Here is a 26,444-nt window from a genome sequence, read left to right on the forward strand (position 1 = left end):
TGTCAGCAAAAAGATTTTCTAAGTGAAAGTAATTTAGGAGTTAGTTAACAGTGTAAATTACTGTGGGCATAAGCAAATCCGTCTAGGTAAAATACATGTAGGCCCCACTATGGCTGACACACTATGGCCTTACAGGCTTCAAGGTGCTACTGTGAAATCCTAAATCATTTTGGCAAATTGCTCACACAAGCTGCTGTGGCATATGATCATGTAAAATGGCTGTGACACTATGTCAATCAAACAATGCATATCAATAACGTTACTGAGATTGAACAAAAACTGATTGAACATCGACGGAGCCGAGGTTACTATGGAAACGGATGGGAGCTAAGGTGCTACATTGGGCAAAAACAAGCTAAACACAGTATGTATACACATATGTGGGCAAGTGTAGGTCTTAAACGAAACTAATATGATATGTGACAACCTGGCCACGTGATAGTACAGCGAATACACGACAATATTTATCAAGGCCTACTCAGGAGGATGAGAATTTCTCCACTTCCTGGATAACCAACAAGCTAGCGCGCAGCAGCACTGAGCGTCAGGCGCATCCTTTAAAGCACTGCAGCTGAATGTCCAGTTACTTGCACGGCGGGTGCGGTAGCAGACTGAAAAAATACTGAATCACTCACGAGAAAAGGGGTTTCCTTACCTGTCGTGTCTCGTCCCGTCTTATACATCAGCTGTTTTCCGGGTGTGCTGGGATGGTGTGCGAGAGTGCGGGAGCGCGCAGGTTGCAATCACATCAGCAGCTCCAGCTCAGGCAGCGGAGGCGCGCATCCTCTCCATGGTACCATTTGTAGGTACTCGAGTTGCAACATCACAGCGGTCGCCCAAATATTGTTCTCACTTGGTTTAGGTATAAATTGTGGCAGACTACCACCTCCATTATAACAGCGAACAGTTACACACAATAATAACAGCATTCCCAAATTAACACTGTTGATTTTAACACTTTTAAGTGTGTCAAGTGTCTATATGGGTCCTCACCATAGGTGTCATTTACAGTGGGGACACCAGCACATTTTGAAATGGCTGATTTTGTCCCCATCACTTTTTGAAAGCATTTGTTAAAAATGTTCTGAAAAATAACTTGCAAGAAATGTTAACTAACAAATGAAAATGCTGTGAGAAAGGTTTATTTGCACAATAAGAAAACATTAAATGCAATTTAAATATAGAACAAATGTGCATTGTCCAAAAAAAGTAACTCTAAAAAAAGCTAAAAAAAAAAACAAACAAAAAAAGCAGCTGATTACTGTATTGTATTCTGTTATATTTTTATATTTATGAATTCTTACCTGCCAGCTGAATTCGTCAAGTCTCGTGACACACTTCTATCGTCATATCCCTAATCTGAGCACTTATGTCCCTACCACTTTTCAACACAAAGTGATGCCATTGGTCCTCACCATAGAGTGTTAATTTAACTTTTTGGGGGGAGTTGGTATCTTAACACTTAAGTTTAGTGTAATTTTTTACTTATTTTACTGTAGTTAACATTTAACACTTTATAAAACCGGCCAGTTAGTAACACCTCTATGTACTGTTAGATAGGTTATTAACTGTCTAACATGACTGTTTATTAACTACACAAGATTTTAAAGGGGTAAATATCTCTTCCATATTCCTAAAAAAAATACTTCGAAAAATAAAGTTAGCAAAATCAAGGTGGTACTGTTTGGTGTTTTAAAACATTTATTTTAACACTTGCACCTCCAAAATTAACAGAATGAACAGATTAGGCACGCGTGCTACTCGCTAGCTCCTTAAACAGTTTCAGTGGCTACTAACAGTTTTGCAACATAAGTTAAATTTATAGTGGCTCTCCATTGCAAAACGACCAGGTGGCAGTAGAGAAATATCAATATTAAATATAACATTAACAGATCCTACTTCATTTACTCATCACCAGTGATGGACAGTAAGACGTTACTGTGATAATGTTACTTTTCCCAGTAACAAGTGTAAGGGGTTACTATTTCCAAAAAAGTAATAATATTACAGTTACTAATCCAAGTAACGATACGTTACTGCATTACTGGACGCACCATCCTTGACGTGAATGCACGACTGAGCGGCAGGTCAGCGGCACTGGAGCATATGTTGTTCAAAAATCCAAAAGGAAGAACGGAAAATGAGGGAGAGAGGGGTTCTTTCCAAAGCTGTAAGTAAGCTATCACCATTATTGTGTCACAGTCTAAGATGCAAAAAATACTGTCATCCGTTGTAAACTTAATGCTACCAGCAAAAAGCTTTCAACCACAAGCAATTCTACATCTAATTGATTGAAGCATCTGCTAAAGCAGCACAGTAATGTAAAGCTTATGGAAAGAAACTCTGGCAGCTAAGTTTATCACCCAGTAATAAGGTATGTAATATTAATATATTTAAGGAGTAATAAGTAACTAGTAATTTATCACCATTTCTGAGTAACTTGCCCAACACTGCTTATCAAACAGTGTTAGTTTGGACGTAGGTCAGGAGCACGATCCCTAGTTTCACAGCAGTCAGTGGAGTGCTTTCAAAGACTCTTCTGGCTTCAGCCAATCAGTGTGTAGGCCTATGCAGTGGGGGCGGGGTGACATGAACACTTCAAGTGTAAAAGCCAGGATCTGAGTTAGAAGTTCAGAGTTAATATTTATACAATTTTATGTACAGGTTTGATTTAGTGACACTTTGTTTTTACACCCAGTTATGACACCAACTACTGAAAAATATAATGGATTTGACTCCATCTAGAGTATAATTACCTCTGCTCTTACTCATATTTTACTAACACCAAAAGTTTAACTCTTGTTCTCAATTTTCTGTGCAGTATAAATTTATTTTTTCTTCAAATTGCTGTCTTTCAATATCATAAATCATGAGTAGCCTATATAGTAGCATGAACAAATGCTACCATGGTTTTTCTAATTATTTTGGTTTACAAGGTAAACTAAACATGCACTTTTCATGCCTTCCTTTGACTGAAGTCCCCATAAATTATTAAGTGAAATACAGTGCTGTCAGATGAACTCAGAGCAGTGCAGAGTTCCTGTGTGATGAAAGGTGCAAGATCAGCTTGCTGTGTGTAGTCATAGCTGTTCATAGGCTTTTCCTTCCGATTGGCCTGGGCTTGTATCAAACAGTTTAAATGCTACCTACAGTAGAGTACATTTGCCTGGCCTAATTTATGTGATATCCTAACTGTTCCTAAATCCTAAATGCTGGATGGCTTGAAGGAATCAAAGGAATCAAAAACATTTTTTAATTGTGTGGGCAGAATCGATTTGCATTTATTATAATGTCTGCAATTTATGAAATCTGTGTGGGGGAAAATAGTGTTTTGTAACAAGCAATCTAAAGAAAAACACGATAAGCATGTTAATTGTCTTAGTCAATTAAAATGATTAAACACTTGCAATGCAGTGCTGTGCAGTGAAGTAAGCATTATATTAACATGACCTGTAACTTTAAAAACAGGTCACTCTACATTCTTGTTTTATTAAATTATTTTATTAAATTGTTTGATTTGCTTTGTTTTTATCAATTAAATAACTTGTTTAAAAACATGTTTTTGTCCGCAGTTAATAATGCACCATACCAGTAGATGTTGTAATAGTGGGCGGAAATTGCCCCAATTATTTAAATGATATAACAACAACAAAATCTTCAGCAAAGACATGAAGACAAATTCCATTGTTATATTGAACAGGCCAGTGAACTTTCAGCTTTGATACTTAACCTTTCCCATTACCATGTTAACGGTGTAATTCACTTAACATGAAATACAAATCCATTCAAGAATTTATCAGTTAGTGGGAAATTTTGACATGTGATAGCACATTGAATTAATGCCACTGATACCAGTGAGCCATTATTCACAATGCTGTGTCCTTGGAAGTAACAAAACTAACAAGATGCAGCCATGTGCTATCCTGATGTCAAAAGGTCTTCTACAAAAAAGGGCTAAACATGCTCAACATACTCTACGTCAGCTTATGCAATGCAACCTTCAGTGTCTATGGATAAGAGTAAAAAAAAGTATGTTGCCTGTTACTCCTTTTACATTTTCTAGCCTGGTTCAAATGTTGGTCCAGATAGAATGGTACTGCCTTGAATGTCATTGAACGGCAGACAGCCTTTTGAGACTTACTGAAATTGGAAATTTGTATTCAACTTTACTGGGTTTTACATTAGCTTTTACATCAGTGTCAAAATATGTATATCCATTTCTACTTGTCATGATCATATTTTATTCTCTAGTTTGTCTTGTCAAAGTAGGAAAAGCATAGGTGTTACTGATAACAATAGTGTGACAGTTAGCTAGCATGTACAATGCCAGGACCGGAGCAGCTAAAGGGGATTCAGCCATCATTATTTTTTTATTCACACCTGGGCTTTTCCTGTTGCGACATGTCAAAATGTCTAAAGAGAAAAGGCCTAGAGGCAGGGATTGATTTTGGCTAATCAGCAACATCAAAAGGAAAGATCAACAAAGAACAAATCTGAAGCACCATAGGGAGATCATCTGGAAAAGGAAGGAAAAAAATGAAACAAAATGTTAAAAAAAAAAAACCAGTCTGCTTCTAATTACATCTCAAACTGGTGACTTAACTTTTCATTTTGGCAGTTTTCCCCATGCACTCCAGCTCCTGCCCAGGACTGACTGAGTCAAGACTAATCAAAGGCACTTGTAAGAAGAGGACTGTTGGCCTCTGAAGGGACTGAGCCAGATCAGACCAGCCTGCTGCTCTTTCTCTCCTTCTCTCCTTTTCTTTTCCCTCTCACTCTCTCTTCCTGTCCTGTCTGTTTAAGGAGAGAAAGGTTGGGAAATTCCTTCAAGCTACTTTACTTCAGGTTTTTGTGGGATTTAAACATGCACACTGAGGTTGTGGTACAGTCCATGTTAGGGCCGTTGTTTCTGATTCTGCTCTCTACCGTGGAGGACACTTTGTTACAATCGGTGAGGTGAGTTTCTACACAGCTTAGTTTTTTCTTGTTTATTTTGGTGTAGTCTAGAGAGCAAGAAGGAAGAGGGAGGTGCAGAGTTTTGCTGACAAAGACAACATTTGGAGAGTACAATGTGACTTTAGGAGTGCCTATTCATGTAGTTTGCACTTGCAGATTCTTTGTGCAGTTCTTTACGCTGCTATTCTTGCTAATAATTTTGAATGCCAAGTCATGGGGGAAGAGTGTGCTTCTCTTGTTCCATTATTTAACACTGTATAGCACTTTTTTAAAACTTAAAGACGTTCATTTATTTTCCTTTGGACACCTCAGCTGACTTGAAGTACCGTAACAATGTTGTGACAGCTTTTGTGGTTGTGGGTTTGGTGCAAAAGAAGCTTCGGTGACAGTTTAGCACAAACTAAATTTAATAAAGAGCAAAATCCAGAATCCTCAAATGCTGTTAACACAACATTTATGCAAGAAACATTATTAGTAACTTTTTGTGCTGTGCCGTATCACTTGTTTTTGCTTTTTTATAAAATCAGGAATATTTAATGAAAGCCCCTAATGACGTAAAACCTTAGATTTTTCAAAAATATTACATTTATTTGAAATCAAATCTGAAAATGGAAAGAATGGAATAAGAGTTGGCTAAAATATGAATGTGGAAGATTAACTTCTGTTAACCCTGGCCTTTTACATTGGAATCTTAGTCAGCAGAACTGTAAACATTGCATTATGATTCAAACTTAACTTAGTTGTAGAGGGGGTATTTACCCCGAGCAGGTGCACCATGCCTGTAGTGATTATATTTTGCATGTCATAGTGTACAGTGCATAGTTTTTTTGGACAGCAGTCACAAAACCACACACAGAAAGCAAGACCTCTTGAGAGGTAATTACAGTGTTTTACTCTGTTTTATACATAATGCATATCCAAATAATCCCTACTATGTTTGTTTACCTGATATGTCATACTTAAAAAAAACTTGTCAGTGCCAAAAAGAGTAGGTGTCAAACACTGAATAAGGATGGTTATGTTTTGTAACCTCAATTCTAAGAACACAGGCAAAGCCCTTTGACAGAGTCTTTAGGCTTGGCCGCTGAGGGTGTGCTATGACGTTTCCATGTACAATGCACAATCCAATCAACATCCAAAATGTCAACAACCTCTTAGAGAAGCACGATTAAGGTAGTGGGCTCCACATGTACTATAAAACTAGGGTTACAATACATAACCTTTTCTCAACTTCACACTGGCTTTATGGGCCCTGTAGTTTAGGGGACAGATAATATTTTTTTTTTTTTTTTTTTACAGAATTTATGAGGCAGTTATGAGCAGTTACTTTAACAAGTAGTGAGGCAGCATTATTTGGGCTTACTGTCAGCCACTGAGCATACACACCGATATTATCTGCAATTACATAATTTTATCCCATCCTGTTGACAGAATAGGACTGTTGATACATAGCTAGGCTAGCTGGGTAGTTATTCCTCATGTAATTATGCTGATTTTACAGTTTCTTTTTTCCTATGTTTTTTTTTCATGTATGTATAGTGTTTTTCACATTTGATTAAAATGATGACACCAGGTGAAGATAGCTGTCTCTGTGTACCCTCCTTTCGACCACTTGAACTACCCTTACAATGAGGCATTTTTCCATTAATAACAGTGTTATTGGTTAGGCATTTGGATTTACTAGACTGAAATACATTTGCAGTGCATGAATAAGTCCAACAATAAAAGCATCTGATATTTTCCTACTTGATTTTATTCCACACTCATGCACTGATGATAACTGTAAAAATAATATTCTCAGCCCTTAACATTTTTGTTGTATTTCATTTCCATTCCAGCCCTCTACAATGTGGCAATAACATCAAGAACCTCTACTATCTATGTTAATTCTCATAGAGGCTGTGTTGATATAGCATGCCAGAGCACATGGAGGAGGACAGACACAAACTATGAAATTTTTTCTTCTTTCCCAAGAAACAGATGGAAAAATGCATTGAGCTGCAATGTACTGAGTGTAAAAGAACACCTGTTGTTCTTAGGTAGTGTTTGAGGGAAATCTCCTCAGTGGGCTCAAATGGATCCTTTGACAAAGCCCTGAGCCCTACAGGAAGGACAGACAGTTTTACAGTTGGCCACAATTGCATGACCCCTCCCGGAAGCATTTTGAGAATATGTAATGAAATACAAGTGTCTTGTTGAAACATTAAAAAAGATCTGGTTTACAATGAAATGACAATTAAATTTATACAAATGGAGACCAACACGATTAGTAAATGTCTGAAATCTCAATTTACTTCTCACTATTGAGTAAATAATTTAGTCTCTATCATATAGGGAGTAATGAGTGAGTGAACAAGTGAGTGGTTTTGGACAAAGGTCATCCTGATTAGCAGATCCATTCAAAATTCAGTGAGCTGCTCCTCCTGCGGAGGAGTGTGGTCAAGACTAAAGGCCATCAGTGGGTGAAGCCTGTGTGAAATCGAACCTGTATGACCTTCCCATGACACATGGAACACACACATTCTGTGTTTAATTTTAATGGGAGTGTCAGGGACACTGTTGATTGTTTGAAATTGGTCTACTGTTTCCAAACTGGACAGTTTGGAAGGGCATGAATAGAAAGAGAATGTCAGACAGCCTCCAAGTGAAACAAATCTTACAGGGCGATCCCATGGTGTAAAAATAAAGCTCTGCAACAGCTGCCGGAGTGTGCTCAATGAAAGGTGAAGCTGTGTCTGTGCTATTTGATTTGTTTGATTTATTAGCTTAATGCTTCACAGTCTGTTTTGTGTGTGTGTATCTGTCTCATAGGCATTTGTTTTTATTCTTGATATAGATCCTAACAGGCTCGCTGCACTGTGAGAATTATATTTTACCCATTATTCTTTAACTACACTATACACAAATGGAAGGAAAGTTGAACTTCAATTTTATGTATTTCTATGTGAATGATAGGTGATAAGACGTCATCTTGCAGCTAAAGACAATTAAACTATACATGTTCACAGGAGAAAAAGATGAAGGTTTTTTTTTCAATCTGTGTGTTCACCCAATAAATACTATAAATACCAAACATTAAATAGGTTCTTTTTGATGTATGAAGGTAGGTGCTGTGACTGGGCAAAGGTATTTTCGCACAGATGTGGTATTTTGTATTTCAAACAAACACAGGTGGTAGCACACTTGACCCATGACCTCAGAAGTTTCCAAAGCTGCATAACAACTCATCTTCTTTCGTTTCCCCAGCCAGGTGGGTGGTTTGTGTAAGCTGTCCACAGAGTCGTCCCTGCGCCGTTGCCGGACACCTGATGGCAAAATCTGCAGTGGGAGGGGCAAGTGTGACTGCGGCTCCTGCGTCTGTGAGGCCACAGAGCCAGGGAAGTTCTATGGTCCACGCTGCGAGTGCCACGACTGGGTCTGCGCTACACATAATGGGAAGACTTGCAATGGTGCGTACAAATATATATGTATTGACACATAACATAACCAGATGGTTTGATGTTATGAAGAGGAGTCAGATATGCTATAATATCAAGGCAAGGCAAGGCAAGTTTATTTGTATAGCACATTTCAACAACAAGGCAATTCAAAGTGCTTTACATAAAACATAAAAGCAACAAAGGGAAATTGAAAAAATAAAACACATTATAACCGGACGTTACAGTGCAGTGAAAGGTAATCTATGGCTTTAATTTAATAAAAAAAGGGGTGGTAAAATGAAAAGTCTCCAGTCTTAATTTAGAAGAACTGACAGTTTCAGCAGACCTGCAGTTATCTGGGAGTTTGTTCCAGATATACGGAGCATAATAACAGAATGCTGCTTCTCCATGTTTAGTTTTGACTCTGGGGCCAGAAAGCAGACGTGTCCCAGACGACCTGAGAGGTCTGGATGGTTCATAACGAAGCAGAAGATCAGAAATGTATTTTGGCCCCAAACCATTTAGTCCTTTATAAACTAACAGCAGGATTTTGAAATCAATTCTTTGACATACAGCAAGTCAATGTAAAGACCTCAGCGTTCTGAATCAGCTGCAGCTGTCTGATGGATTTCTTAGGGAGCCCTGTAAAGACACCGTTACAGTCGTCGAGTTGACTGAAGATAAATGTATGGTCCTGCTGAGACATAAGTCCTTTAATCCTTGATATATTCTTCAGGTGATAGTAGGCTGACTTCGTAATTGTCTTAATGTGGCTCTTTAGATTCAGGTCTGAGTCCATGACTATACCAAGATTTCTGGCTTGGTCTGTGGTTCTTATCATTACCGATTGAAGCTGAGCACTGACTTTTAATCGTTCTTCCTTGGAACCAATAACAGTAACTTCAGTTTTATCTTTGTTCAATTGAAGAAAATTCTGGCACATCCAGTCGTTGACCTGCTCAATACAGTCACTCAGTGCCTGTATAGGATCATAGTGCCCTGGTGATATGGCTATGTAAATCTGTGTGTCATCTGCATAATTATGGTAACATATTTTGTTATTTTTCATAATCTGAGCCAGTGGAAGCATGTAAATGTTAAACAAAAGAGGCCCCAGAATGGAGCCTTGGGGAACTCCACATGTCATTTTTCTTAGCTCAGATGTGTACTTACCTATAGACACAAAGTAGTCCCTGTCTTTTAAGTAGGATTCAAACCAGTTTAGTACTGTACTACTCGAATGCAGCACAGAGATCCATTAATACTAAGACTGAAATTCTGCCACTGTCAGTGTTTAAATGGATGTCATTGAAGACCGTAACAAGAGCTGTCCCAGTGCTGTGGTGTGGTCAAAATCCTGATTGGAAGACATAAAAACAGTTATTTAGTGCCAAGAAAGCACTAAACTGTTGAAAAACAGCTTTTTCAATGATTTTACTTAAAAATGGGAGATTTGATATGGGCCTGTAACTGGTCATTAGTGACCTGTCTAGATTGTGTGTGGGAAAACTGCTGTTTTCACGACCTGTGGGAAAAAACCTGATAGGAGAGATATGTTGAAATTTTGTAGTAAATCTGAGACCATGCATTTAGAAACATTTTTGAAAAAACCTGTTGGCAGAATATCAAGGCAGCATGAAGAGGATTTCAGATGTTGTATTATCCTCCAGGTTTTTATGGCTAATAGAATCAAATTGTCTCATGCTATATGAATTGTTTTTAAGTGGACACAGGGACAAGGCATATCCTGTTACTGACATGGAGGCACTGATTGCTTGTCTAATTGTTTGAATTTTGTCTGTGAAGAAGGAGGCAAATTCATCGCAGGCCCTGGTGGATAGAAGTTCAGAGGCTACAGACACAGGAAGGTTGGTTAGCCTGTTGACAGTAGCAAACAGGGCACGTGCATTATTAGTGTTTTTGGTGATGATGTCAGAGAAGAAGGACTGCCTTGCATTTCTCAGTTCTAAATTATAAATGCGAAGTCTCTCTTTATAGACGTCATAATGAACCTGGAGTTTTGTTTTCCGCCACCTGCATTCAGCTTTTCGACACTCTCTTTTTTGAGTTCTAACCAGCGTGACATTTCTCCATGGACATCTTCTCTTACCAGAGACCACCTTCACTTTTGCTGGTGCAATGGCATTAATAACATTTGTAATTTTAGAACTGAAATGATCTACAAGCTCATTTACTGAGACCCATGAATGGTGTTGAAGAGAAAGTCTGAATAAATTTTTCACTAGTGTTCTCAGTGATATGCCATTTTGTGATTACCTCTGTTTGTACATTTGTGTGCACAGAGATAGCACTCGCAAAGAAAACACAGGAATGATCAGAGAGATCAACATCAGTCACCACAACCTTGGAAATGTCCAGACCCTTGGAGATTCAATACAGATTATAGACAGCAGTTCACCAAAGTCATCAAAAAAGGTTGCACAGTATTTAGGGGGCCTGTAGATATTAAGAAAAATAGCTTGAGAAGAGGAATTCAGCTGAAGAGCCGCATATTCAAAAGAAGCAAAATTCCCATAGGACGTTTTTGCATTGGAAGGAGTTATTAAATAAAATGGCAACTCCACCTCCTCTCTTATGCACTCTAGCTTCACTCATAAAACTGAAGTTGGGATGGGTAAACTCAATAAGGACAGCTGCACTGTTATCTTGGTCCAACCAAGTTTCAGTTAAAAACATGAAATTAAGATTGTGAGTAATTATAAAATCATTGATTAAAAATGTTTTTCCTGCCAAAGACCTAACGTTTCACTAAGCTAATTTTAGTGTGTTAAAAACATTATCTGGCCCACCTTTTTCGACAGGCTGTGGCTGACGAGGAATTAATACTAAATTTGCAGGATATGTTGAATACTTCCTGTTTCTTAACACATTCACCATTCTTTTTCTGTTACCTATCAAGACAGGAATTGAGAAGGCTACCAGCACACTGGGCCCCAGCTTGTCCTGGGAAGAATCATGAGTGCTATTTTCCTTGTAGCCTGGACCCAGCACATATCAGTCAGAGCTTGCTGGGCTTTTCCGTGATTGCGGCGTGGGAGAACGGGTTTGGAGCTGGACGGTGAGGGGGGTTTATGGTAGAGAAAATGGGAGTAGAGCGAGGGAAGGTGCGGGGAGTAAGTTTGGTCCCAGCACTAACCAGCTCGTTCATGTGATCAGTGAACTCCAACAGGGGGGAGGAGGGAGAAAGGGTGTCTGGGGATAAGGGCGACCAAGATGGGGATTTGAAGGGTAAAGATGGTGAATCCTCACTGTTGGTTTTAAGTGAGGGAGGTGGAGACTCTTCCTCTTGGCTCAGATGTCTCCCTTGATTAGAGCTCTCTTCCGGCGGGGGCTGAGGTGGCTCTCCTTCAAGGTTTCTGGCGTGTTGTGTTGTCTTCTTCTTGTTTTGATTCCTCTTGTCTCTTGTCCTTGGCAGAGGGAACAGATGAGTGACGCAGAAAGTAAAACAGCTGAACAGTTTTACCCCTGACTTGTTAAGGCGAAGTCCATCTGCCTTAAAAAGATTTCTGTGGTCCCACAGAACGTAAAAATTTTCGATGAAATGCACTGAATGGACAGTACATGCAGTTGAGAGCCACATGTTCAATGCCATCAATCTGCTGAATCCCTTGGCTCGTCTTCAGATTGGCGGTATAGGGCCACTGATAAACACCTCAGCATTCAAAGAGCTGACTGTGTTCAACAGATTATTAAAGTCCTCTTTCAACACTTCAGACTGTTGCTTCACAATATCATTGGTCCCGATGTGCAGTATGATGTTTTTCACAGTAGGATGTTCAGCCACGATATGCAGGATTCTTTCTGCCAAGTCAGAAACTGTGTCCTTCGGAAAGCAGAGTATTTTGGTGTTCTTATTGCACATGCTTCTTACATCGTTTACAGCAGAGTCACCCACAATCAGAGTTTGAGGCCCAGTTGTTAGCTTTCCCTGCAGCCTTTTACTTTCTGATTTACTCTCAGTCCTTACCCTTCTGTGTGAGGATGGGATGTTATCCAGGTCAATCTATCTAGATCCAGGGTCCTGCAATAGTGGTGAAAATCTGTTCTGCTGCTGCACACTCGGTTGTTGGGGAGGTTTGTTGCTAACTCTCCGTTTCGCAGCTGTCCACGGCTGTGTCCTACTAAGAACAGGGGCTGAAGAGGCGCTCTGCCTGGATGATAATGCAGGCCAGCCAGTTACATCACAAATCTCAGGGCGCTGGTTTCTGCCTGTTACTTGTCCTCCCATTTCCCACGGAAATGATTTAATCTTAGGCTTTGCACCAAGAGCGTTCCAGGGAGAACTACCACTTTTAGATTTATTACCCAGTACACAGGCCTCCTGCTTCTTGGTAGTCTTGTTGGTGCTAATTAGCCGTGTGTTAGTATGCTCTTGTCCACTGTTTTGGGTCCATGGAAAAATAGTGTCATTCCCACATAATCCATCAATATTAATTTTATTTATTTAGCACACTTAAAACAACAAAAGTTGACCAAGGTACTTTACAGGGTAAAAATACATTAACAAAACATTAATTAGGATATATAATGATACTAAAATTGCCAGGGATCATAACTGCCAAAGAAAAGTGAACACTGTTCTCTGTTCTTTTAAAATATAATAAAAGTTTGACTGTCTAAGTTTTATGTGAATCATGTGGCTCCACATATTTTTCTTCTTGGGTTTGCTTGTTAGTGATGGGTCAGTAAGTGATGCAGCAGAGCTCCTCACTGTGGGCTCACATCAGAGAAGTTGGCAAATGGACTCTCCAGCTGATGTTTAGCTTCTGTTTCAGCCAGCTGATTTGTTTAGGCTTTTAATATCCCATTCCTTTGATATGATTTCACATAGAGAAACATGTATTTAAAAAAATGATTTAGAGTAATTTGGCTTCACCTGTGTTTCTTTCTTTATAACTAAATCAGAGGAGTGCAGTACTGTGTCTTTGAATGCTCACATCACCTTGGCAGCACTTCAAAGGGTTTCATTGGTAATAGACAGCTGGTTGGTTCACTTACGCTACCACAGCAGCTTTTGTTGGGAGGCACAGCTTTGAACTTCGCCTCTTGCCAAGTTCTCAGAAAGAATACTTGTAGAGTGCATCCACACTGAAGAACAAGTTGTCTCATGAGATACTCTCCACTTTGCACATTCATTTTCCAAGATGAACTCACAGTCTCACATATTGCAACAAAAAGCTTTTATTTGGTGAAAGAACAAGGAACTTAGCTGGTCAGTTGTTTTACTTTACTTTACACAACGTATCGAGTGGGTTGGACATCATTAGATAAGCTAATATATCAACAAAAGGGAAAAGTGATATGGATTTTACACTCATTAGGTAGCCTACATCTAGCAAAAAACTAATGTGGTCTAGTAAAACAGCCTTACAATAAATCTTATCTTCAAGAAGGTTACAATGTGCATTTTCTGTTGAAAGTTTAAGTTGACTTAACTTTAGGGTCATGTTAAGAGGAAGGTTTATGGTGCTCTCTTGTTGAAGATGCTATAATAAATACTTTTATATTAACAACAAATCAAATGACTACATGTCCTGTGAAAGGGATAGCTTGTGGAGACAAACCCACAGAGAATTTCCCCTCAGCTCTATGGAACACCTTTTTCATTTAATGTCATTTTCAGATTTAGCAGTGCAGCTGTTTTTAGCAAAATAAAAACACTAAAAACCCACTGTCCAGAACCAAATAAACTCTCAAACTCTCTAAGTTGGTGGAAAGCCAAACAAACTACTGTAAAAGGAAACTTCATCTGGTGACCAGAAACACAACTCCAAATGAATGCTAATGCTGCTCGATTACATTATTACATTTATTAAGTTTTACTATATATGTCAGAGGTCGCATGCCTCTGGAGCAACTTAAGAGCCTTGCTCAAGGGCACATTGGTGGATGTGTCACAGTGTCTTATCCACTGCTCCATCATCACCCCATTGTGGTTGTTGATGTGTGTAAGCACGCCAGTAGCACGGCAGTGTTTGGTAATTAGGTATTGCCATACCAATGGTATAAGGTAATATTTTTAATATACTGTATGTCAATGTTGTGTTTACAGCTTGTTGTGCTTCCTCCATGTGGCCAAAATTGAATGGAGGTTTCAAGTTGTTTAAGAGAAGTGTTAATTCAACTATGACATCCTTCTGGAGGCTCTGCATTATACTGAGTATAAATTTATAAATGTGGCTAACAAACCCAAGAAAACATCTCTCAGTATACTGTAACACTATCCTATTCAGCTGCAATGGCAATTTAAATGAACCTAACACAATTTTAACAAAAAATGAGGTTTATAACTCTCACAGAGGTAGGATTTATTGCACGGCTATTGTATTAGACTGCATTAAAGTTAGCTTGGTGTACCTCACAAAGTGGCAGCAGAGGTAGAGCATACACACATGTAAAAGAGGACTGGTTGCAACCTGGTACCAACACTTACCAGACACGTATCAGATGAGATATCCTGGATGTTATGAGAGAGGCCTGTCCCTCTATGTTGATGTGAAGAAAAATAACCCTCATCTTTGTGTTTGTTGTCCTCTGTGGTCATTTAGTGTCAGGGTTTAATGGAGATATGTGTGCATCCGGAACAGGTCTACTGGAGATTTGTGTGTGTGTGTGTGTGTGTGTGTGTGTGTGTGTGTGTGTGTGTGTGTGTGTGTGTGTGTGCATGTGAGGGGTGAAGTGATTTATTTGGGTAGACAAGTTGGCTGCTGTGAGGAGCTCATTATGGTTCAGCAGTCTGGAGCGAGAAGGCCCTGCTTCATCCTGATAATGGGGTTTCACTCACTGGTACACAGACTGCAAATGGAACCTAGATGCATCAGAAGAGAGATGGGTTTTCACACCCAGACACATACTGAACTCCCACACACATGCACGCACACACACACAGGATCATTCTAATTCTCTCATTCTCATGTGCACACACAAACCACAACCAACCTACTCACACAAACATATGTCCATGTGCATATAGGGCCCAGCAGTTATATTCAAAGCATATTGAGAAGAATACAAACACCCCCTCCAGCCAGTTGCTCAATGGCCCATGGCAGCATGCATGGTCTGCTGTCTGAGATCGGCAGCCAATTTCTCTCCCTGCGGCTCCCTTATCTCTGCCTCTCACAACTGCCCACTGATAAGATCCAATAGATTTTTCTCCTCAGGGATAAACTGTGTGTTTTTCCTTTCCAAAAACATTAGCTTTCCTGGCACTGAGATGTTATTTATTTATTTATTTATTTATTTATTTATTACCTTGGATGGCATTCATCCGGCAAAGATGGGCTAATTCAGATCCTCTGAATCAGAGCAACAAGTCAAGCTGGATGAAGACGCTGGGGATGATATGTTTTAAGTCTATTAATAATAATTTTTAAATCTAGGTTGAAATGTCAGCGTGGTTGTCTATCATCTTATATTGGTGAAATAAGATCCATTTTATTTTTTCAACTGTGTAGGCCTGCATAGTACTATATGTCACCGCAGCACAAGAATGTGCTGGTTTGAAACGAGATCATGTTCCTTTTTGTGGTGAGTTTGCATGGCCTTTCCTTTTGTTGTGTGAGTGTCCTTTGTGTGCAGTCATTAGACACGCAAGTCAACTGAACTGGAAGCCCTACATTTATGTGTCTATGTATACAGATGAATATGGTAAACTGCCCAGAGTGTTTTTGCCCAATGCATGCTGGGATGGAGGCACTATAGAAACTTATGGCTGTAGTTCATATACTGAAACATCCCTGTTTGTAATATTAGAAATAGTAGACCTTATTTAGAAGGCTTATGTCTTTCTATGTTAAGAAAGATCAAGGATATCAAACTTTCAAATGGTAATTTACACTAGTAAATTATCCTTCAGAATCCAGCAGCTGCTTCTCCCATGTCATTAATCTTTGTGTGGATGATGGGACTAATACAAAGTGGTGCTTTGAATTGATTGGGCAGCAGGATGGTAAAACTATTCTGGGTCATACCCTGTTAATTTTTTATAGTATGCCCAGTACCATGGTATACTACTTGATCCACGGACAGAAAAAATAGGTGTTAACAGGTGTTATTGCACATACAGTAATTTGTACCATAGAATGTTCCATGATAAATCTGAAAATACATCAGTTCCTTCACAATATAATGGAACATATTTGTGATAGGCATTAGTAAAATTAGAAGTAACATTGGAGTATTAGTATTAGAGGAGTTGGTGTTGAATTTCTAGGATTCGTCCAGAGCACTGATGCTGTCACTCACATGTTTTCCCTCCCTCTGGTACATCCCATATTGTAGCAGAGCAACGGGATGATGACCTGAAATAACATCTGTTCACCAACTGTGCAAAACCTTCCATTCATTTCATGCCGCTGTGTTTAAATCTTCCTGTTTTGTCTCCCATGTCCCATTTTAAAAAAAATAAGCTACAGGACATGACAAACATAACCTCAGATAATATTCAAATATATCATTTAACCCTGTTTTTGAGTGTTTGAATGAACAAATCAAGCATTTGAGGTTATTTTATATTCATGTAATTTCTGTAATGACAACGTGTCAATGTTTCCATTCTCTCTTTCACAGCGTTCCCTCTTTTTTCCCCCATTGATGAGCCACGTGAAGTCTCTCTCTCTCTCTCTCTCTCTCTCTCTCTCTCACACTCTCTCTCTCCCTGCCTGTGCTGAACCAAAGTGTTTTCCTCTGGTGTGTGTTCAGACTGGCTGTGCTTCTCTGCAATTTATAGTCTTTTCCAGCATTAGAACATTATATCAAAAATGAATTTATTTATTTGAAGTTTTCATTATCAAATACTCTTGATACAACAACACTTCAGTAGCACACTAAATGTGTTATCAAACATGGGTCAATAGTTCTCTCTGCATCTCCGGTAACATCTACCATCCCCCCAGCCACTGTTGTGGATTGAGGCAGAAAGCTGAGTATGTCTGCAATCCAGAACAATCTGTAACTTTATGATGCTGGCAGACTTCATCATATGTTTAGTCCTTCTCTGCCTCATCTCATAGGAGCAGTTGAAATTGGCCAGGACATCCTTGTAAAAGAGATTAAAAATCTCAATGGATTTCTTTCCTGGTAAAACAAAGGTTAAATTAAAAAAATAAATAAATAAAAAATGGGCAGGCATGATAGCGAAAAATGGTTGTTGTGGGGTTCTGTAAGAATAAATTTCAGCTTCTCTACATCTTCCTCTCTCTCAGGCTATAGGTTTAGAGCGTCTGTTCTTTCCCTGGCTGAGCCCCCAGCCTCTGTGCCCCCTGCCAGAGCCAGAGAAGATCCCATCCAATGGGGGTTTCATGTCAGCAGAAGTCAGTTTGTCCAGTGCTGTTCCAAATCAAGCTACTCCAGATACACGCCAGTATTACATGAGCCTATGATGTTGCTTCCAATATGGACACATTCTAGATAGATATATATAAACTAATCACTGGAGAACAACTCACTAATGGCAGTCTGTCCAAAGTGACTAACAGATTCAATAAATAATTTGTGTTGATTTCCCAAAGATAGAGGGGAAAAAACTAAAATAGGGACCTACAGTGGAATGCAGCCCTTGAGCCATTGCAGCCCATTAAATTGTTCTTCTCTGTTTTGTTTTTTTACTTAAATATTCTGAGCTTTGTTGGGCAGTATGCCTGTGTGGTGAGTCACCTAATGATTCCAGTGCGGGCTGCAAGGAGAAAAAGCCTCTCAAGTCTACTAGTAAAAGGCAATTTTGATTGGGACCCTTTGCAGCTCCGAAATATTTCATGCTGTAGGGACAAGTGTTTTTACATTGTTGTATTCATACTGGGAGAAAAAGCCTTCAGAGGTATTACACAATTATAATGTATTGAATGCCTAGGTGGATAATTGTGAACTTGTGAAGGATAAAATCAGGAGTTGCTTGTTGTGAGGGCAGCACACACAGATAATGATTTATTACCTGAGACAGGTGTTTCCTAGATCTTTTCCATAGAACAGGAGCTGACATGCTGCCGTTGCACACTCCGCAACCTACAGGGAGAGGAAAGCAGGAGGAATAATCACTCACTGAAATGTGTCTCATGTTATGGAGAACATGATCTGAATAAAGTAAATGGGGAAGTGTAATTTGGAGACGAATAATCAAGTGCAAGTAATACATGGGCACGGGCTCAGGTTTTTTTTAGACTTGCAATATGTAATGCATGTCTTGCATTATAGTGTTGCTTATAATTGAAACTGCACTGGAATCTCAAAATAGCCCCAAGATTGCCTCAAATGTAAGTGCTATAATTTTCTGCTGACAAAGAGGAAATTACTTTTGGTATATACAATATATATTTAACCAGTAATCACTCAAAATTCTTGAATTATTATGTTCCATACAAACCTATCATTTAATATTATTAAAAGAAGGAACAAGTTCAATTCTAAACTTGAAATTAGCTTGTTGCATGAGTCACCATCCTCTCCTCATCAACAGTGAATCATGGTGACGCTACATCACCTGTTATTACTGCCAGTTGGCACAGGTGCACCCTCTCTTTCTGACCGCCATTGGATGTATCTGTACACCGGTTGGACCCTGATTAGCTGTGCATGTTGGTGGAGTGTGGGAAGGACCCTGACACCCCCAAGCCGCAGAGAATTACTGCTCAGGAAGACCAGGAAAGATAAACTGTCAATAGACAGGTACCTTCCCACACGCGTAAACTTTCGCCAGCAGATAAAGGAGCAGTTTTATATGTCAGAGTGATTGTCAAGCAGAGATTAATGGGGACTAGTGGGTGGCTGTAACTTTGTAATATTAAGTGAATTAAGTTGGAGAGAATTTAATCTAATTCAGTTTTGCAGCTGCTGTGTGCTAGTTCCCATCTGCAAAATTTAATAATAAAACCAAAAGGATTTGTCCACATTTATAATCTCATTTAGATTATCTCCATAAGTCTGTGTTGACAGTGTCCTGAAAAATCAAACAGTAACCACAAAGCAATAAAATTGTATCCAATGTACAATGGCTGTGGCCAGTGTATTTTTTAAATGTGACTGCAATTTAAAAATCACTAAATACTGGAAAAACAACTTTGGCTTTCATGTGCATGACTATTTATGCACTTTAATATGCTAACAGTTTGACAATCTCAGCACCAAGAGAGGGACATTAAGTCTGGATGAGATAACACAGCTGGTGCAGGCAGAAAATAAGTTTAAAATGATTTTAGAATTGTCCAGAGATGCAGTCACAGTAAGATTTACACTATTGAGACAGTCAGCAAGCCTCTCAACCTTTACAGTTTGTAAGACAACAAATATATAGAAGCTTGCAAATAAATTTTTTTACTTATAATTTTATTGACTATGTGGTGCAGCATTCTCTAATGTGCACTGACCATATTCTTCTTGTCCTTGAACCTATTCCCAAGTGTCCCTGGAGACATATTGATAATGAGGGGAGACAGGGGACTCGCCTGTCATTAATGACTTGAAAAGGACACCACATTTACATGATGAACAAGTAGGGAGAATGATTGAGTGTGACATACAAGGCCCCTTGCTGCTAAATGCATTGGGAGCAACATTTATAATAACTTGTCAACTGCCTTCATTTGCATCAAATGATTCCTCCTGTATTTCATATTGCTCACTACAGCCATCAGAATGATGAGAAATAGTGACGCCATACTGCCTGTGTAGATCCTCTGAACACTGAACAAGGTAATGCCTCCTGAGTGACTGATGGGGAAGCTAGTATATCATTCTGACATTTTTAACAAAAAGGGTTGTATTGTAAATATGACTTACAAATATAAAATATATATGGTACAGCCTACTTCCTCACCTACTAGATGTACATGTATGTAAGAAATTATATGATATTTCACAGCCATTAAAATAAAGTCACTTGGGAGTACAATGGGTCTGTTACAGTAATAGAAGTCAAGGGAGTGACGAATCCTAAACTAAAATCCTATAACCCTAATTCATTCTCCTGGTTGGGCAGTGCAATCATATCCATCTAAGATAGAAAGTGATATGAAGCATCGGCAATGGTGCATCAGAAGCATGCTATTCAGCATTGATAAACAGCATGTGTGTTGTGTTTCCCTTTAGACCGTGGCTACTGTGACTGTGGGACGTGTGAGTGTGATGAAGGCTGGCTCGGAGATACCTGCCAGTACCAAGAGGAGTGTAACCTACCCAAGAAGAAGAGCAAAGAGCTCTGCAAAAATACACAGGGGGTTGTCTGCTCCAACAGAGGTAGTGTGACCACACACACACACAGGCACATATACACACAATGAGTCTTAATTATACACAGTTGCAAGAAAATACACCTAAACATTAACAAAAACCAGCATCAAACAAATAACCAGCATTGGATATTTCCATAAGAAATAAAACATACACACAGCAATTCCACACATTTGCATTTTTAGTATTTTACTTTTGGTAACACGTTCTCATAAAACATTCTTTATAAAATGTTTAAACGTTGCAACTAACAGCTTAAACGAATGGCTCTTATAAAGCTAAATTCTTTATAGAATAAGCCATTAGTAAAGACACAATTCTGATTTCTAATCTGATTTCTTATTTAAGTCAAAAACTCATGATTTGTTTGATAATGCCTTACACATTTTCTAACAAGAAAGGAAGTCTGCAGTTTATAAGTTTGTATTACTTGGTCTTTGTTAATAACTCACAAATGACCAAACATTAATTAAATATTTATTAACCATAATAAAACCATTTGTTACACCTTGAAAGTTAAGGCTGATACTTGTGCTCTACTTTGCTCTCACACATATTTATCAGTATAAACAATCTCTCTTTCACTAACACAGGTACATTGATAAATTCATGTATGAATGAGCATCACTGGGAAGACTGACATTTCCAGTTAACAATACTGTAAGTAAGTGTTGATAATTCAATTTGGTGTTAAGTCTCACAAGCCAACGCTTTCTGATGCACAAAGTCTCAGTTTGTGTGTTAATATCTGTGGACACATGATTGAGCATTGGCACTCTGAAGACACACACTGTGAGGTGAGGTCTGGGCTGGGGTTGCTTTCCACACACTGACTGCCCCTCACCCACCTGGGCTTAACCTCACCACTGCTCCGCAATACCCTCAGCTAAATGAAGGGTGAATGTGTATTTGTGTGTCTGCATTGTAGTGTGTGTATGTCTGTGAAAGCATGTGCTGTACAGTATGTGGGCTGTTTGAGTGTGTAAAAATGCAAATGTATTCCCAGCATGTAGTTTTCTAGCCTTCTGTCCCTATAGCGCATTTCTAAAAACCTCAGCACACACAAACACACATCCACCCCATTCAGTAGTCAGACATCAGTCTAGATCCATTGCCACATGAGGCACAGACAGTGCCTCCATTGCACATCTGCAAACCAGCTGGGTTCTTGGTCTTAAAGTCAACACACCCCCACAAACTTGACCTTTTCAAACAAATATGCTTAAACTGTGTCTAAAGCTGGTATCTTTAATAGGCACCTGCCACTGTGGTAGCTGCGTGTGTGACAATGAGGACACCAGGGGTCTGGTGACGGGACGTTTCTGTGAGTGTGACGACAGCGAGTGTCTGGACGAGGACACCGGAGAGGTGTGTGGAGGTATGCCCTGCAACCCCAGTCTAACCCCCTCCCTCTTCCCCCAAAACAGAATAGGCACCTTAGTATACACAACATCTTCTACCATGTGTTAGCAGCTGTCATACCAACTGGAGTAGTTCTGTTTTTAAATGACTACAAGTATATTAAAGGAATATACTGCCAAAATTAGTTTAATTTCTGTCTTATTTAGAGTTAGAGAAAAGTGATTTCAATTGACCATTTGCTTAACCTCTCCCCTGAACAGCAATTGTCCAATAAGAGCGTATCAACCACTATGGGCACAACAGACCTGTCAAGATCTCAACATGCTAAATAAAAACAGTGTGTTTAAGATGATACTGCCCTTATGGAAGTTTAGCATCAGCGGCTCTAACAAGTCAGCAGAAACGTTAAAAAGTCCGCCAAGATTTTCTAGGCAACTCACTGAGTTAACATTAAGCTAGCTAGGTACAACTGAAAAAATTAGGCAATAAAAGTGTTCACTTCATCATGCAAAATTTTAAATCAAGAAGCCTACCCATTTTTTTTAATACTGCAAAGTTAAGAGTGGTAAAACTGTTAGATTTATCATTGTAAACTGCAAACAATGCATGTTGAAAAATGTTTTGTCATTGCAGTATCTAAGGGGGGTGGGGCTTACCAATTGGTCTATTCATCAGCTCCGTTAATCCATGATGGCATCATGGTCCCATATTATGTTACCTAGCTTAGAGTTTAAACCCATTTCCCAAATCGCCACACTGTTTCCGAAACAAACCACCAGGACAGGAAAAAGTGACTGTTTAACTTGGGAAACACAAAAACTGTCTAAACAATGGTAAGTGTCTTCAAACAACCTTCTAGGTTTTTCAAACGCCACCGGTTAATTATCGTTTAGAGATACTAATGGTTAACTTGCCTCTGACCGAAAGGAGAAAGGCACAAACTGGGGCTAGAGCTTGAGATGACACATGCAGTTACAGCTGTTGTAGGTCAAGAAATAACATTAGCTCAAAAATATAAGTTAACAGTCCCTTAAGCCACAATGTCTTATTTTGTAGTCTTGCATATGTTAAATTCATACAATGTTTAAGTAAGACAGCGGTGGAGTGCCTGGTGCTGTCAAGCTAAAATTTTCCTGCTTCCATGCTTTGCGCTAGGCTCAACACATCACATTGATATTGATCTTCACACCATTTTACACAATTTAAAACAAGTTTTGGTAGCACTTTATAATAACTACACACTATAAAGCATTAGTTAAGTAATTAGTAAATATGGAATTCATCATTTATAAAGCATTGTTCATACATTAATACACATTAGTAAGTCATTTATAAACATAGTTATACATGTTGTATTCTTTATTAATAAGCTCATCTATAATGTGCTTAATAATTGTATTTTCATACTTTATACATGATCAGTTCACTATTTATAAATGAAGTATTATTTTAATGACAAACCATTTATATATGAGTTGTTAATGGTTCATAAGATCATTGGGAAAGTTTTAAAAAAATTATGACGTGGGTTAACTGCCTGTTTGTTGATACTTTCCCGAGAAAGAATATAAACAATCTCAGCATAATGCCTAAATCTACCAGTGGCAAAGCCCTAAGGATGCTACTGAGACTACCCAAAAGATGCCCCAGCTAACGTTACTGGCTAAAAGCCTCACCGTTACAGGCCTGGTACCGTTTCTCTGAGAGAAATCATCAATGATGTGCTTAATGATTGTATTTGATAAAAAGTGTTATTCCAATGAAAAACCATATATATGCACCAATGGTTCATACGATCATATAGAACATTTAAGGAAATTATTTAATAAGTATTTTCTCTGTAAAGTAAGGACTATCTAGGCCATACAAAACATTACAAATGAGATTGAAAAAAGTCTGTTAGGCTTCTTAGGTCTCAGCTGTATTACGGCCTGGGTTAACGCCCCTTGAGTGTCGTTTTTGGACGTCTCGGCGGTCAAGTTAGCAAAACTAAACATGTAACTTCCGGTCAAGGTAGCAACAATAAATTTGCAACGTCCGGGTACGCTTTCAAAATAAAACTAGTGACTAACGTTTTGAAACAGAACGTTACTTGCGTTCCATACGCAACCGAAAAAAAACCTCAATATTGACTTTGTGTTTAACACAGGAAAAAAGTGAAAGTATGGTTTCTGGTCAAGCCGCCCCTCTCAACCTTTTCTTCTTCTTACCATAGACTGTAGCCCACATAAAAAATACGGGCCTTAAAGCAGCGCTATTTTGACCCTTGGCGCATCCAGTAGTCTCTGCCGTGTGCGCTCACTTTAGCACCCGCACCGAGGAAGAACAGTGAGAAGTGGGCTAATAAAAACGAGATCACACGGGCTCAGAAGCGGGTCTTAAGTGTAAAGACAACATCACTCGGGATTTTTGAATGCCGTCATTTGCCGAAGGAGTTTTTTCCCCCCTGGAAACTCCGGTGAGTAAAGTTTGTAACCTTCAGGAGAGAGCTAAAAGTGCAGCGTGATGCTAGCTTAAATGGGTGGGTTAAAACCACATTACTGTAAGTTAAAGGAGTCGGAGGATGTTGTGAACACAATGTCGTGAACTGTTCAACAGTATTTTGTTGTGTTGTGGTTTCAAAGTAATCTCTGGAGGTACTTTTGGATGTGTAAGCACATGTAGTACCTTCAGAGGTATTTTTATTTACAGTATTTTTGTTATTACGTGTTAAAGATAATTTACTTGACTAAAATGTGTAAACTCTGTTCAGTATTTTTTGGTTGTAATTTAGTGTAATGTAATGTTAACAGATGAAGAAATTTAATTAATTCATAGTAGTGATGTCTTGCTTAAATGCTACCTGGTAAAGTTATAAATCTTTGGTAAGTTATAACAATGTAAAACTTAAGTTCCCGAGACAACAGGGTGATGATACTGAGTTTTGACAAACAGGATGAGATCTTATTTGAAGAACACCGACTGTGATGATTTATCTGATTTATTCTGCACTATACACTATACACTATGCACTCTGGTTTTTGAGACCCTGGATTGTAGCTTAGAGGTCAACTCTTCGCCAGATGCAGATGGCGAGCGAGTCCCAGAGATGATGCACCCAGCTGCTTCAGATCCCATTCAACAGGACTGACACATCAGATTACAGGACACTGGCAGATAAGAAAGATCCACCACACCTTCATTATCCTGCCCAGGTAGAGGTACAAATAACTGAAAGACACTGGACACTTTTTAAAAAAATGTTTTTTCTGAAAGAGTATGGAGCTAGAATTGTGTCTTTATTACATGCGAGAAAATAAATAATCTGAGAGAAAAAAAAAGTTTGAGAGAAAAAGTTATCACACTGATAGCAAAAAAGCATTTCATGAGAGAAAAAGTTTTCATACCAATAGCAAAAAATAATAATATTTGAGACTAAAAAAAGTTTTGAGAGAAAGTATTTTCTCATAGAAAATTTAAATAAATACATTTTTAAAATGATTTCTGAGAAAAAAAATCTAAAAAAAAACCTGAAAAAAAATCTCAAATATATATTTTTTGCTATCCGTGTGAAAACATTTTCTTACTTTCATAGGGAAACAGGCTGAGGTGTTTGACGTTCATGGACCGCTAAGTGGAGATGCTGTTGATGCTGTGACACAGCTTCGTACCATCGATCACCTTTATATTCCGCTATCTTCGCCATCATTACCAACATCGGCTTGCCAGTTAACATTTGTATGATGTATCGTTATTTACCTGACGTTGAGTTGCTGTGAGACGAACAGTTTGTCATTCAGCCTGTAAGTGAAACAGTCTGGATGTTCAGGCTGAGTTACACTCCGCCCGAATACAGCGTGCAGTCAGCTGTGGCCACGGTAAATGCTCAAGTTAACTTGTGATCCAACAGCTGTAGCTACCGTAGCTCATTTCACTCACTCATTTAGCACACACACACACACAGAAGTTGGAAGCAGGGGTGGTGTAGGCTATTTACGATGTAGCATGGTCTGTGCTCACTACTGGTGTGAGAGTAGGTCTGCACAACACAACAAACTTTTTTTTTCTCTCAGATCATTTATTTTCTCGCATGTAATAAAGACACAATTCTAGTTCCATAAAAGAGCTCTTCTTATTCTGCGGATTATTTCAAACATGGTTGGTGCACTATGAGAGTGTTAAAGGCACTGTAATAATCCTGCCCACTCTTCTTTAATCACATAGTCTATTTCTTACCCCAACACTACTTCTCAGAACCTAGGTTGGTAAGTTTGCTAAAGTTCTACACTAGTGTTAAATATTCTAGACCTGTCTTTAGCATTCAAAAACAATGCTGCAGGGCTTTCCCCAGTACGTTGAACTATGATGCTAAGGGGCTCCCAAGTGGGTTATAAAGTGACAACAAGGGGTCTTGACCATTGGTCCATATGTGACGACTTGGGAGTGAGAACGGGTTGGGTTGTAGATGGTTCATTTTATATCAAC

The 26,444-nt window shown here is 38.9% G+C and overlaps 2 protein-coding genes and 1 long non-coding RNA gene across 8 annotated transcripts in view; 2 read left to right on the forward strand and 1 right to left on the reverse strand.

The window, feature by feature from the left end:
- The window catches only part of nalcn (sodium leak channel, non-selective), a 70,818-nt gene extending 70,014 nt beyond the window's left edge, over positions 1-804 (reverse strand). For 2 of the 4 annotated variants that reach the window (XM_046053400.1, XM_046053398.1), the window contains exon 1: positions 656-803. The gene's annotated coding sequence lies outside the window, so the exon portion shown is untranslated. Of the gene's footprint in view, positions 1-655 lie in introns of all 4 variants that reach the window. The other 2 variants (XM_046053401.1, XM_046053399.1) reach the window with 2 other exon arrangements.
- A 3,914-nt stretch (positions 805-4,718) lies between these two features.
- The window catches only part of itgbl1 (integrin, beta-like 1), a 55,511-nt gene continuing 33,785 nt past the window's right edge, over positions 4,719-26,444 (forward strand). For both annotated transcript variants that reach the window (XR_006825671.1, XM_046053889.1), the window contains exons 1-4: positions 4,719-4,956; positions 8,203-8,405; positions 20,478-20,624; positions 21,874-21,996. Coding sequence is in view for 1 of the 2 variants with exons in the window: in XM_046053889.1 (XP_045909845.1) it covers positions 4,865-4,956; positions 8,203-8,405; positions 20,478-20,624; positions 21,874-21,996 (565 nt within the window). In the remaining variant the exon portion in view is untranslated. The remainder of the gene's footprint in view (positions 4,957-8,202; positions 8,406-20,477; positions 20,625-21,873; positions 21,997-26,444) is intronic.
- On the forward strand, positions 24,121-26,432 carry LOC123973683. Of its 2 annotated transcripts, none has more exons than XR_006825673.1 (3): positions 24,121-24,438; positions 25,006-25,180; positions 25,555-26,432. It is a non-coding gene; the product is annotated as an uncharacterized LOC123973683 (long non-coding RNA). The 2 variants fall into 2 exon arrangements; XR_006825672.1 differs by having other exon boundaries at positions 25,006-25,174.

Source organism: Micropterus dolomieu, linkage group LG07, assembly GCF_021292245.1.
Source record: "Micropterus dolomieu isolate WLL.071019.BEF.003 ecotype Adirondacks linkage group LG07, ASM2129224v1, whole genome shotgun sequence".
Classification (NCBI taxonomy): Eukaryota; Metazoa; Chordata; class Actinopteri; order Centrarchiformes; family Centrarchidae; genus Micropterus; species Micropterus dolomieu.